The 14,594-nt window shown below is 51.5% G+C and overlaps 1 protein-coding gene across 1 annotated transcript; it reads right to left on the reverse strand.

Annotated features, from left to right (window-relative positions):
• Positions 1 to 2,393: 2,393 nt before the first annotated feature.
• On the reverse strand, positions 2,394 to 10,841 carry LOC144159616 (uncharacterized). Its single transcript, XM_077691206.1, has 2 exons — positions 9,529 to 10,841; positions 2,394 to 3,407 (listed from the first exon to the last, which is right to left on the reverse strand). The coding sequence occupies exons 1-2, from the start codon at positions 10,701 to 10,703 to the stop codon at positions 2,447 to 2,449; spliced, it is 2,136 nt and encodes a 711-aa protein (XP_077547332.1). The 5' UTR covers positions 10,704 to 10,841; the 3' UTR covers positions 2,394 to 2,446.
• Positions 10,842 to 14,594: the final 3,753 nt, after the last annotated feature.

Genomic DNA, 14,594 nt, shown 5'->3' on the forward strand with positions numbered 1-14,594 from the left:
GTTGCTAGCCATAGACATTCACAAGGCGCACGATAGCGTCAGCCACGCCATCAGCTTCGAAATTCTCCGAAGCCTCCTCGTCCCAGAAAAGGTCCATTCTTTCATCCTGACCCTCCTAAGAGAACCTTTTCAGGACGGATTGGTGGATTGAGCTAGGACAACGTTAACCCAGTCCATGGTGTGCCTCAGGAGTCCATTATTTCTCCTTCCCTCTGTAATGTAACTATGCTTTTGCTTGCCTGACATCTTGGCTCCATGCCGGAACTGCACTTTCTCATGTACATGGATGATATGGATAGACCATCCACCCATACCTGACTCGGCAAACTGGGTGCCTCCAACAAGTTTTGACTGATGCACACAAATTGGGCGAATACGCTGGTCACACACTTTCCCTCGAGGAGACAGCCATTCTGTCTGTGGCCACTTCTTGTGGCTTTTATCAACTGGGGATGTTCCCGATTGCACTACAACTCTCCGGCCGGCCTGCATGCACTGCCACCTCTCTTTGCGTGCTTGGATTGCAGATTTCGTCATCTGGGTCATCTGCCAAGTGGCTCCGGTATGTACGCCAAAAAGCCAGTCAAATGCTCTGCCTCGTCTTTTCGTGAGATTTATACTTCAGCCTTGACTTGTCCACCAGGCTCAATACCAGCACATGACCAAAGCAGAGCTGGCCTGACTTGAGGCAATTAAGAGAGCTGCAATGCACGCAATCATGTGCCTTCCTCGAATATCAACACACTGGATGCACTCATCCATCAACGTCGCACCGCCCGTAAGCACTAATTTTTGTTGTGGAGGCAGTGGCGTTACCGATCTGCATGGGTCGTTCATTACCCACCTCACCAGCCACCTTGGCTGTACGGTGCTGTCCACTGTTAAAGGGAAACGGCTAGTGCGTGGCCGCCGCGCTCTGCGAAGCGTCGACGTTGAGAAGTATCGAGAATCGGAGACAGCCGGCACATGCGCACCGATGCTTCAGGCAGGTAAAGCCACTCTGTAGTCTGCTATGGCACTTCGCCGTGCCGCCATAGAGTGCCACTCAGCATCGGCGCAGCAGAGCACATCAGCTGACAGAGTGGCTTCCCCCGCCTCATGCTGTCAGTGCGCATGTGCCAGGTGTCTCCGATTCTCGCCACAACTCAATGTTGCCGCTTCGCAGAGCACGGCGGCCACACGCTTGCCGTTTCCCTTTAACAGTGGACCTCCCCGTACCATCAGGTGACTGACCACTGGCCCGTCTTGACTCCGCATTCAATTAACCAAAAATACAGCCATGCATTTTGTTGGCATACGACTACCAGCCGTTCAGAACCAGCCTTGGGCATTTGTGGGCCCAAGACAGCATTTAAACTGCAGTTATGCAATGTCCCGCTCTCACAAATGCCACTCAAACCTGCATCCGCTTTGATGAGGTGAGAACAGGAAGCAGGCTGTATTAACACTTGTAATAAAGCTCTAATAAAGCTTGGAGCCTCATGTACATAGTGTACAATGTACATGCAACACAAAACCCGCATTGTGACATTATGAAACACTCTGTATCGTCCCTTTTACACTGGTAAAGCTTACAACCATTGAGGACGAACTACAGGTGCTGATTCCGGCCCTCCTCCAAGCCCCTGGAAGTTTCACTGCACAAGTTTCCACGGACTCTATGGCAGCCATATGGGATTTACGCCATGTAGCGTACAACTTGTCTCTCTCAAGAGAGAGACATTTACTGGTCACGTACCATCCCCTTCTCTAGCTGTAGTGTATCCAGCATAATGCGGTCCCTGCTTGCATTGCACCAGATAGCGCCTGCAACCTTACAATTATTCCACGACTGCTGCCATTGCTGAAAACCAATACACGAGAACATTTTCTCCTACAAAAGGAACATCCGCATCGTCCCACATGTGCTCTCACCCCATCGTGTAGAACAAACCTCCCCAGTAAGCCCGGCCTCTGGGGGGAGACGTCTTGTTGCATAGACTGCACGCTGGAGTGGCTCCTGCATTAACCTGGGTGTGGCCACAATGACACCGTTCCTCGTTTACCAACAACTGCCCCCTTCTGTACTCCCCCTGCCGAAGACACTGGCACAAATCACTTACCGACGTTTTCTTCTCTGAATGCCGCGAGATCTTGACGCCTTTGAGGCACAGGCCTCCATTCTGGGGGGCCCCCGATCTCAAGTGGTGGCTCTGGTCTCTCGACCACCGCTCGTTTCTTGCCTTCCTTTGGGAGACAGGAGCAAACTTTTACGTGTCGGACTACGTTAATTTATGCAAAATGGCATGTTATTGCACTCAAAAAAAAAAAAAAAAAAAAAGAAAGCATGGTGCCTTGATGGTTTAAGGACAACCACGGTGCATGTTTACTGAAGATGTCAAAAGCTCTCTAGATTAAAAATAAACTATGCTTTAATAGGAAGCCTTTTCTTTTGCTGCAGCCACCTCTAAAAGGTGCCGAACTCTTCAGAAACCACGTCTGACACCTTCAGGTAACACGCAATTGCACACCAGCACTCGTGGTTTAGCGCGTCCACTTGAGTGCCCACACCAGGATGGCATACCACGGTGTCCCAAACAATGCCTGTGAGACGCAGATAGTTCGACTGGATGTAGCGCAGTGCCGACAGGACGGAAGCTCTGGCCTCCTCTTCAGTTTTCCCAGTTAGCCTCGCCACCTGTGGAACCAGGGACGCCTTGTCACTGAGCTCCTCAAACGCCTCGGCGGCTCGTCGGTCCAACCTCTGCCTCGTCACGAAGCTGACGGCCGAGTTCAAGAGGCCAGTGTTCCTCCGAAGGACGTTTAGGGCGCGGAACGACACGTGGTTAACTTCCATAGCACCGTTCAGCGTGGCATCTACGAGAGTTGTGTTTTTGGCCATTGCTCGAGACAGAAGGGACAAGCTCCTGCTGCTCAGCGCGGGGAAAGACTTCAGCGCAAACTTAACAATGCTGGTGCTCCTTGACAGGAGGAACGCGATGCCTTTGATGGATCTCAAGGAGATCATAGATGCATCCAACTGCAGATCTGAAACTGTGCTGTTTGCCACCAGTCCCTCGGCAATTCGACCAAGCAGTCCGCCGTCCGAGGTATCGTTGGTTTCAATTTCAAGACGCTGGACACTTTGGTTGGAGGAAAGTGCGGCACATAGCGCGTCAGCCACTCGCCTGTCACTCGCATCCAGTCCGAGCTTCAGGACCCTGACGCGCCTGTTGGTGGCGAGGTTTTCGAGGATCGACACCAAGCTTTCCTCCTTGACTCCGTCTTCGTGGGAAAGGTGGAGCTCAGCTGGCGACTCCGAGTCGAGCGCCACGACTGCCGACAGCTGTGCTAAGTCCGGCTCTAGCCAGTTCATCTGGACTCGGCTGTAGGCTTTGACTTCGGCCAACCGAAAAGAAAGCGTGGCTCTGCAAGACAAGAAAAAAAAAAGAAGCCATAGATTAATTGCTGGCAAATTTTAGGTGGGGTAGCTCACACCCAATGAGTAAAAGGAAGATAAAAATGCTACCAAGAAATAGCTGGAAAGTGCCAAAAGTTATCAAAAGGCCACAAATTTTAATTTCAAGAATAAAAATTGTAGGACCACTTTATGCGGATTCGTTCTATGTGTGCAAACAAAAACAATATGCGTCATAAATTGGACCCAAATGGATCTTGCTTGTTCTTTAATGCGAGTGCATCTGGCTTTTTGTGCCAACCGCCTTTCGCCCACCCCATCAACGCAGTACCTCTTTCTCTCGCAACATTTCTAATCATGGAAACCTGCACGCCTGCAAATTCCTGCACGCCAAGTGCCACTCTAAAACTTTGGCGTCGGTGCACTCTCTCATACGCACCGACATCACATGTCCTCTTCCTTCTCCACTGTGATATCGTTCGCCCTCCTGCTTCGATTCCCTCTGGCGGAGGTTTCAGAGTACTTGCACAGTTTTCTCGTGGTCAACCATTCCAGTGCTTTCTTGTGCAATTGTAAAGAGAAAGTGGCAGAACCCTGTATCCTACCAAATACTTTGGCTATGCATTGCTAGAAGTGCTTGTAAATTGAATTTGAACATCGTGCTGGACTGCCACGTGGTTGGAATGAGCCGTGCAAGGAAGACGACGATGAAGAAGATCTGTACGTGCAGCACGCAGCGCGTGCTGTGCCTTTTTGACTTTGTCTTCGAAAAAAAGAACCCGACGCTTGCCGAGACGGATGCCGGGTTTTGCGTCTCTTTTCTTCGGCGCCACTAAAAGATGAGGCGCGGTTTTCCCACATCGATTTTTCGTGCCTACGACCCGGGAATCAAACCAGCAGCACGAGCCTTTTATTCCCGGCGTGGGTGAGTTGCACTTCGAGCTGGACCGGCATGGAACGAGCGAAGCACAAGCGGGCCTCATGACGAGCCATGAACACGAGGATCATCAATGAGGTCAACCAGGTGCTCCAGTTGAATCAGTTCGACTTTTCGGGACTTCGAATCCTGCACGGCCGCCTGCGTGCCAGCAACTTGGATATTCGAGACCTGAACAACGAAGTTGAAAAAAACCTGACCGACGACCCAGTGGCGGACGACTATGACGTGGTCATGCAGTACGACGCCGCCGCGAACAGCACGTTGGCGTTGCTCGGGTACCACACTGAAGTACTGCAGGCCGCTGAAACGCCTCCGTCTTCGGTTCCACATTCAGCCGGGGGCACTGCGTCTTCAGAGACAGCACCTAGCGGACACCAACCCCAACACGCGAGTTTGGAGCGAGGCTTCCGAAGTTGGAGCTTCTTCAATTTGACGGCGCAGTGACCAAATGGCAGCCCTTTTGGGACATGTTTCGGCATTCAGTGCACGAGAACATGAAACTGTCCAATGCTGATCACTTCCACTACTTGATCTCCCTACTGGACAGATCTGCTGCGCAAGCCGTTGCTGGAATTCAGGTGACCGACTCCTGCTCTAATGCTGCGCTCGAAATTCTCAAGCGACGGTTTGGGAACGTCACAATGATCAAGCACAAATACCTGGAGAATTTGCGAATGTTCAAACCTGTCAGCTCAGCTAGCAACGTGCCTGCAATGCGCAAGCTTTTGGACACGGTGGAATTGAACCGGAGGGGTCTGCATAGCCTGGGAATCACAGAGGCTTCGTACGCAGCTATGCTGAACGAGGTGCTGCTCAAAGTGATCCCAGCCGACAATAGAGTACTACAATAGAGTACTACAAAAAAGAAAGCACGGAGAATGCCACAGGAACTACCCAGGCTTCGTCTGATGAACTCGACCAGCTAGTCAAGGTTCTCCAAATCGAGGTCGAGTGCCGAGAAAAGACTTCCCTCATCAACAATTGGCCGAAGTCGTCTGAACGCGATGTTCCAGTCTTCAACCGATCTCCAAAGAAGCAGACTCCGACTCCTGCCGCATCTCGTCTTGCTTTTTCGGCTCCGCCACGCAGCACAAGACTGAGGACTGCACGAGCGACATGACCCTGGCAGAGAAGCGCAACCAACTGGCGTCCGATGGTCGTTGGTTCCGGTGCACGGCTAAAGGTCAGCTAGTCCGCGATTGCCGACGAAGAGTGCAATGTCAGGCATGCAAACGACGACACGCTTCATCTATGTGTGACAGTCGCAATATAAACATACCATCCTCAACTAATGGTCAGCAGCTGAATGTTACGATGCGAGTGGCCGCACAGAATGCTTCAGCTCCTGGACTCATCAATGACGTGCTTCTCCAGACGTTTCGAGCATGGACGATGGCGTCAGAGCATTGTTGCTACATGCGCGGAGCACACGCAACAAACAGAGCAGCCAAGTGTGCGTCTGTTGAATAAACTCCCACGAAAGCGACGGGGCCACCTTCTCACTTGAAAGAGTTTGGGACCTCCAAGACCCAAGTCCTCAGGTGCTTTGCTCCAAAAAGACCAATCTGGACGACCTGGTCAGCAAAGGCATATCTGCACAGAGCCTGTTTATGTGTAACATGTGGCGACTTGGGCCTGAATGGCAAGCTGGTGCCGAAGAAGCGCCGCCGCAAAACAACGGTATTTCCAGAGAGTCGTCGGATGTGGTACGCGAGTTTTCCCAGGTGACCTGCACTCATGACCTGCAACCTTTTTTGAGAAATCCACGGGATCCTGAGAATCAATACACGTTCTGAGAACGTGGTGACTTCAAAAGAGGCAGTGTACCCGATCCTGCAACACCCCAATCCCCATTGCCGGAACCTCACCACCGAAAGCATGCACCGGACCATGCCCGTAGTGAGGTCAACGACACTCCTGCGGAACTGCGTGAACAGTTTTCGGTTATTACGGGCAGACAATGTGCGGGAAGTGACATGCCTAAGTCAAAGTGTGTGCCGGTGCAGCTATTGTGCCCGTTGGAGTCGGGGGATGAAACTGGGAACTATGTCGGGTGCGGAGGATATTGTAAACTGTAGATAACCATGGTGCACTTATCGATAAGGGCCCTGGGCCAGCGCAGGACAATCGCTCGAGGAAGGAAAAGGCAGAAGAAGTGGTGGGACAAAGAAGTGGCTGCAGCGATCAGCCAAAGGAAGAAACTGTGCCGTGAACACCGACAGGCAGTTTGCTTAGGAACAGACACACAGGTGAACAGCCTTTGGGAACAATACAAAGATGCAAAACGAGAGGCGGCAAACATCATGCAAAGAAAGATAAAAGCAGTGAATGCTAACTTTCTGGAGGAACTCAAAGGGGCAGGCAGAGACGCTGCAAGAAATTTCTGGCAACATGTCCAAAATGAGCAGGCAGAGCCTTCCCGCACCAGAACTTGTTTGAGAGACCCAACAACAGGGGAGAACTATGAGGGACAGGACTGCCTCGAGTACGTGAGGGCCTACATGGCACAGAAACTGGCAAAAGGTACAGTGCCACAGCAGCAGGAAGTGGGGACCTCAGAAGGGAAGAACCCAAGAGAAACAATCACCGAACGAGAGCTCAAAATGGCTCTGAACCACATGAATGGCAGGACAGCAGCTGGGTTGGGCAAAATTCCAATCCAATTGGTCAAGAAAATGGGGCCCAAGACCAGGGAGCTACTCCGTGACGCACTGAATGCTGTGTTGGTGACGGGAAAAATACCGAGGGACTGGAAGTGCACAAGAATAAGGCTAGTGTACAAGTGCAGCGGGGACAAGGGTTCGGTGGACAACTACCGACCCATTGCCGTGACTTCAGTCATATATAGGCTATTCGCACACATAGTGCGAGCGAGGCTATGCAGATGGGCCGAAGGACAGGGCGTGTTGGGTGAGCTTCAAAACGGTTTTCGGCCTGGTCGACACTTGGAGGACAACCTTTTTGTGATCACGCAGGCACTGGAAATACCTCAGCTGGAGAGCAGGCCGTTGCTCCTGAGTTTCCTGGACATAGCCCAGGCCTATGACTGCATTGACCATGGTATGCTGTGGAGAACACTGAGGAACATTGGACTTCCGGAGGAGTGGCTGAGCCTATTGGAGCAAATATATGCGGACAACCTGGCAGCCATTCAGTGGGACAGTGACACGTCGGAACCAGTGGAGGTCTCAAGGGGACTGAGACAAGGCTGCCCTATGTCGCCCCTACTCTTCATGCTGTACATCTCGGAATTGACAGAACGACTGACAAACAGTGGACTCGGTTTCGACCTGACATACATGGAGGAGGGGCATACGAAGTCGAGGCGCCTACCTGGTCTGCTCTACGCTGACGACATCGTGTTAATGGCAAATTCGACAGCAGAGCGCAGGCCCTCCTCGATGTGTGTGCGGAAGAGGCGACCAGACTGGGCCTGAGGTTTAATACGAAGAAGTCGGCAGTTATGTCAGGAGGGGCAACGACGGAAGGAGTGAATGAAGGGGAAACGCGGCAACCACTGCGGCCGCAGGGCAGCGACGTGGAATGGTGCCACGTTTACAAATATCTGGGGATAGAAATCGCCGACCAAAGGAACTATCTCGAGGAATACGAGGCACGACTGCAGAAGAAAGCAGTGACTAAGCGAGCATACCTAACATCAAGGTCACTAAGGGCTTTCAGCAGGTACGAGGTTGTCCGGGCGCTCTGGAAGCTGGTGGCAGTGCCCGGGTTGGCATTCGGCAATGCCGTACTGTGCATGTCGGCGGCGACTAGGAGGGCACTGGAGGTCAGGCAGAGAGAAGCGGGCAGGGTGGCACTGGGCGTTCATGCTTACACCACCAACGAAGCCGTGCAGGGCGACATGGGCTGGTCGTCGTTTGAGGTGAGAGAGGCCACAGCCAAACTAGCATTTGAACGGCGCCTCAGTGCGATGCCTGACGGCAGGTGGGCCAGGGAGGTGTACAAATATGGACACCTTCGCTGCACAAACACCAAATGGATGACCCAAACAGGAAAACTGGCACAGCGCTACGACGTCCCGCAGGTGCGCCTGACAGAGGCGCTCAAGCCGAACTGGAGACTGAAGGTGCGCGACAGGGTACGGGAAACAGAGAATGAGAAGTGGTGCGGCGACGCTCAGGCCCGGCCATCTCTGCGAGTGTACTGCGAAGGGAAGGTCTGCATCTCCAGGGAGGAGATCTACGACAATTCAAGAGGGAGTGGGCTGCTGGGCGAAGCGAGGAGCGGGGTGTTGAGGACGAGAGTGATGAGGGCGAAGTTTTCCCTGAACCTGGACACTCGGTGCACAAGGTGCAAGGACACGGAGGAAACTCTCCTTCACGTAGTGGTTGAATGCCCACACTTACACCCGCCGGCCCTCCCTACTGCGGCAATGGGGTCGTCCGAGGCACTTGCGATGGCACTCGGGCTGCATAGGGGGAACGCACCTAGCGGCCAAAAAGAAGCGGTCGAAGTTACCAAACAGCGTCTAGAACACTGGTGGCGAGATCGTAAGTAAATAGGACAGTGCAGTGACACTGTTAAGGAGTTTTTGGCCCGAGCCAGATTTCTCTGGCATCACCCGATACAAAGGGTAGCGGCCACATCAGCATCAGCATCAGGATAATCTTGTTAGGGCATGCAAAGTCGTTTACCACGAGGTAGAGAAGTGACGAGTCCAGTAGAACTGTTGTGCCCGTTGGAGTTGGCAAGCGAGTGAACTTTGTTGGGCGCGGAGGACGTTGTAAATTGTATTTGAACATCGCGCTGGACTGTCACGTGGTTAGAATGAGCCGCGCAAAGAAGACGATGATGAAGAGGATCTGTATGTGCAGCACGCAGCGCGTGCTGTGCCTTTTTGATTTTGTCTTCGAAAAATCGAAAAAAGAACACTACGCTTGCTGAGATGGATGCCGGGTTTTGCGTCTCTTTTCTTCGTCGCCACTGAAAGCCGAGGCGCGGTTTTACGACAGTGCTAACAAGTTTCCAGAAGGGAGATAATGATGTCATGCAATGTAAAAGATGTCAGGGCTTCAAGCTAACTACCAAGCACATGCAATAATCATGCGGAGCATCACAGGAAAGATACTAAGTAGAACACCAATCAAATTCGGTAGGCAAGAAAAAGGCCTTAAATTCCACGCAGCTATGCAACAACCACTGCACTTCGCTAGCATAAAAACGCAGTTACCTTTCCTGTTCAGAACCTTGGACTCGATTGAAGACCACGCTTTTCAGCGTGTTGTTTCTGCGAAGGGTATCACAGAAGGCGTTAATGCTGCGCACGGCCACACCATTTCTTGTCAAATTTAGCGTCTCCAGCGTGCAGTTCGCCTTGAGCCCTCTCGCAAGCGCCTCGAAGCCGAGCTCGTCAACGTCGCAGCCCTCCAACTCCAAGAGTCGGAGCACCTTGTTGCATCGCAACGCCGCCTCCAGATGCTGTGCGCCTCTCGCGCCGCCCTTCATGAAGCAACTGCACAGGCACAGGTGACTCAAGGCTCCGTTTTCGACTAAAGCTTCGAAAACGGGGACGACGTCTCCTCCACACTGCGAGATGCGGAGCTCGGCGATTGATGTGTTCACCCTGAACGCGTCGAAAACGTCCCGAGCATTCTCGTCGTCCGACGGCACACAGTAGCTGAGCACCAGCTTCTTCAAGGACGTGGTGACCCGCACCAGCCTTGCCAGCGACTTGACGCATCCTGTTCCGAGTGTGGTCCCGTCGATCGAGAGGTCGCTGAGAGACCGGCAGCTCTGAAGGGCTCGGAGCAGGCGGCTCGCGTTCCTCTGCGACATGTTGACGCCGATGGCAACAGAGGTGACGTGGCTCGCATTTCGTCGCAGGAGATCTGCCAAGCTGCGGGACAAGATGTCGTTTACGCCGTGGAGTGCGAACTCGAGGCTCTCGAGGGTGCCCAGCGCCGCCAGCCCCTCGGCCAGCTCTTCAGCGCACACGGGCGAGTCATTGGCGCCTCGAAGCGCCAAGTGCCGGACGTTGCGACTTCGGCCGAGGGCTAGGGCCAGCGTCGACACCGGCCTGTGGAAAAACACGGCTCCTTCGAGCTTGACGGACTGCACGCACCGATGCGCCGCGGGAAGCCGGGAGAAGACGTAAGCCGCGTCGAACAGCTCGTCTTCGTCGTTGAACTGACGCCGCTCAGTCGGCGTGGAGCGAAGAGTCAGTCGTGCCGGCTCAGTTTCAATTAGTTCGACGCTCGCCGGGTGCAGAACCTTGTTCCACGGACTAATGCTGTGGCAGAGCCAGCAGCCGGCTCCGTCGAGTTCGCTGCCGCAGGGGCGGTCGAAGTCCAAACCACGGGCGCGCAAGCGGGCTACAATCCTCTCGGGATACGGCATGGCCAGCATGGCTACACTGCACTGTGTGACTTGCCGAAACGAGGCCTCCGAACATTCCTCTCACCAACCTTGTTGCTGTGGTCCCATGGTGTGGTCAGGCAGTTCTTATTCAGAAACCGAAGAACAAGCTGGACAAGCCCGCAAGTATTCGCCCCGAGCGCGAACAGAGTCGGCCCCTGGCGGCGGCGGGACGAACCGCTCCTAGTGTGGATGGCGCTCTCGCGTCGTCTGCTTTTTCACATTGCGTGCGGCGCAAGACGCGTGCTGCACACGACAAAACAACCAATATGTGTGCTCGTTTGGCAGTAAGCAATGACATAGTTACCTCTGCTTGCGCATTTCCTCTAGAAACGCAATAATCAGTGGCCGTTGAGGGTTAATGCGCTGGCTTAATTCCACGAAACATCTTCGCCGTGGTCACCGCTTGAGTGTGAACATTGCTTACACACATTGCACTTTTCCTATTGCTGAGTGCAGTCGTCTGCCGTTTCGGGAACGTCGAAGGGTGCTTATTGAAGGTGGCGTGGTGATTATTTAAAGGATAAAAGTTTAGTACGCGAAACGGGTAAGAAGCGACAAGACCTGTGCATACGCGTGCAAATTCCACTCCCTTGTAAAACTGCGCTGTGTCCTTATAGAAAGAAGAAACAAACAAAAACATTTACACTGCACACGACCCCTGAGCTATCGCCCATACATTACCGGACACGTATTTTACACCAGCAAGCGCCTGTGTGATCGTGTCCTTACCGTACCTTTTCTAAAATAAATACCATTTTCGGACAGTCGTTGTTTATACTGAGGAGGAGGAATAAACATTTATTCAACTGTATCGAGTTGCTAATTTTACGTATTATTTAAAATACGTTTCTATGGATGCGCAAGAGTATTTAGGGGGATTTTTCGGTAAAATTAAGCAGTTGTGAGTTTGCGTCTGTCGTGTGGCATTTCGTGTGTCATTTTCATATATATCATTTTCAAATCCGACATGAATCACCTTGTCCAGAATTCTCACTCAGCATAACCAAATGCCTAATATGGTCACGTCTTAACCTCTTAAGGTGGACCTAAGTTTAAAGAAAGAGGAGAAAACGTGTAATATAATGCACGTTGTTGCCCACATGTGTGAGGAGTGTGTGCCTTGACTCGTTGATTTTTTTTTTAATTTTTTCCCACAATGCTTGCTTTCAATACATTTTTGAAAAAGGCGAGCCACAATTCCTGGACAATCTCGGACCAAAGGGGGCTTAATTAATTTTGAAAATACGTGTTAAAGTACTGCTGTTTCACCGCTACTGAACACAACGCCTACTGTAGTTTCCATTGTAAGTAATACTGATAACCATAGTTTGGCTTTTCGCGTTACATGCGTTCTCTTCTCGCTGCTCTTGCAACGTTGGCAGGACCCCCCCCCCCCCCTCTTCCCGAAAAAAAAAAAGGAAATGCACAGAATTTCATTTTTTAACCAATCCTCAAGAATTAAATGCCAAGACAAAGGCGATATTCAGTTTGCAAAACAAAGTAGTTACCGGGAACCCGTTGCGCTGATTCGCAACGAGAAATAAAAAGGAAATGTTTTACTACATCTGCAACAGCGCAACTTCGATCATTTATTGCCATCTTTAGGGTTCGTAAGCGACCTTATACGCAAGAATGCAAACACATGTCGCTGTTGCAGGCACCTGTTAGATTTTAAAAGGAACGCAAATGGTCAAAAGAGTAACCGTAACAGAAAACTTGTGCTGACTGTGAGATCCCAGAAGCTTGGTTTGCACACTGTAAACCTGCTTGTCACTTTGCTAAAACCTAGCTAAACATGAGATGTTGATTGTACTGTGTGCGTTGATAATTCAATTCGCAAGTTCACTCGCGACGAAAGCCGTAAATAAGTGATCTGAAACCGTTATTCATCAAACCTTCCTTCAGAGTCGCTAAAATTTAATTTAAAAGACCCGTTGGTTACATTTATATCTCTGCGCTGATCAAAATTCAGTAATTTTATGTTGCCTTTTGAACACACAAAAAATATCGTAAGCTCTTAGAAAGAATTTCGGGGCAGTTAAGTAGTGTTACCATTTCAGGGCATCCCACAAATGCAAGAATGCGTCATGCTACCAGTGAAAGCGATTGAGATTGCCGTTGTAAACTGAGTTTCAGAGATCGAGGATTCCTGATTTGTTTCTATTTATGCTTTTATTGAAGGCTCAAAGCCATAGTCTGGAAAGATCGAGCTTACTACGAGCCACAGCGTACAAGTTCATTGTCACAATTACGGCAATTCTGAGATTCCCGATGAGCCATCGCTTTTTTTGGCGTAGTAATGAAAACTGACTGCCGCTTCCATGCTATACATTGAACGTTGAGGAACCGAACTACAGCATACCACTCTTGTTTGCGCCTTTCGTGCGCACATACTGCGAGAAAAAAGCACGAAGCGCGCCCACAGTGTGCATTCTTACGGGCCGCTCAGCGGAGCATCCACACTAGCAGCGCGACGGTGTCGCCACCTACATGTCGAGCTCGCGGCGAATACCGCAAGCCTCCATGCGCGCAAGCGAGAAGCAAAGGTCTAGCTTTGCCTGTAGTGCCAGAAAAAGCGTAGTGGCGGCGTCGTGAACTACCCAGTACGCCCGCTTGATGGCGCTGTAAACACGGCTTTGTAAACATGGCGGATGCTTTTTGCACAGGCCGCTTGAGCTCCTTAATAACATGGCTGCCCTCGCACGGCGGCCGCCGGCTCGCTGCTCCACGGCCGGACTCGACTCTCCTCCTCCCGCGCGCGAAAGGGGCGTCGAGTCCGGCCGTGGCTGCTCCTGCTGGCTCCTGGCTGGCACGCTGGTCGCGTGTTTACTTGCGCCGCGCTAGTGAAGTGATGTTACGCCAGGTGACCAGATGGCCTCGACTGGCACAGACCACAGTGAGCAGCAAGTGAGAACAAATCGTTTATTGACATCCGCAAGTTTACAGAGGCCAGGACATCATTTAATTTCGATCGCTGCAATTGTACGTCGCTTTCGTGACAACATTTTTTTTTTTTGCCATAACAACTCGTTCACTTGCGCTAAGATATCGAACGAAGGGCACAAATGAAGTATTGACGGCGACAACGGTTTCCTTTGCACCGTCTTTCTAGCGGAGTGCATAACACTCACCTTCTGTTGGAAGAATCGAATATGCTGGCCTCGACAGCTGCCTTCCGATGCGGAATTTCCCACATTTGTCATTCCACAAGCACTCAATTCCCGTGTTTTGCCAGTCCTCTCAACAACTGATGGACGCAAAAGCACATAACAGCAATAACAGTCACGAAACCGGTGCTCCGCGCACATTGAAACGGTCGGCCGTTGCAGCGGTTTCAATTTGAATTGGCGGCTTTGTGGTTGCGAATTCAGAAACGAGGTGGTGCACCAGTCGGCTGTTCGTAAAAAGTTGCGTACATTTTTGCTCAACGGATGTTTGATGCGGAACTTGTTAATAGTATTTTTAAATAACACATTGTAAGCGAACTGTGTGGGCTCTTTGAGTCACGGAATGAATGTTTTGTATTCTATACCAAAAATAACATTTTGCCTGCGCCGTCTGGTGGGCTTGATGGTCGAAAACAGCGCTTTAGGTTGGTCACGTGGGGCGTCGATTTTTACGCCGCCTATAGGGAAGACAGGGAACGTCCAAGCTTGAGAGGCCTGGCGCAAGCAACGCCTTCCCAGATACAGACGATGATGATAATGATTGTAGAACCTCTTCCACCTCTCCTTGGAATCTGGGTGACGGTATGCGCCGTCTCGTCAATGTTGTTAATTTCTCTTTAGTTCTGCCCTGCCACAGAGGCCACATAGTAATTATTGTATGAAACTCTGCGCCCTGCCGCTATCTTTATGGCTGTGATGGCCTTCCATCGCC

The sequence above is a fragment of the Haemaphysalis longicornis genome, unplaced genomic scaffold (genome assembly GCF_048455015.1).
Source record: "Haemaphysalis longicornis isolate Haplotype H1 unplaced genomic scaffold, Haemaphysalis longicornis Haplotype H1 scaffold_10, whole genome shotgun sequence".
Taxonomy (NCBI): domain Eukaryota; kingdom Metazoa; phylum Arthropoda; class Arachnida; order Ixodida; family Ixodidae; genus Haemaphysalis; species Haemaphysalis longicornis.

What these genes read in the sequence shown, in the direction of transcription:
- LOC144159616 (XM_077691206.1), bottom strand. Translation starts at nt 10,703, where the DNA reads ATGCTGGCCATGCCGTATCCCGAGAGGATTGTAGCCCGCTTGCGCGCC. An exon ending in CAAGGTTCTGAACAGGAAAG is followed by an intron (nt 3,408 to 9,528) that starts GTAACTGCGTTT and finishes CTTGTCTTGCAG; the next exon opens with AGCCACGCTTTCTTTTCGGT.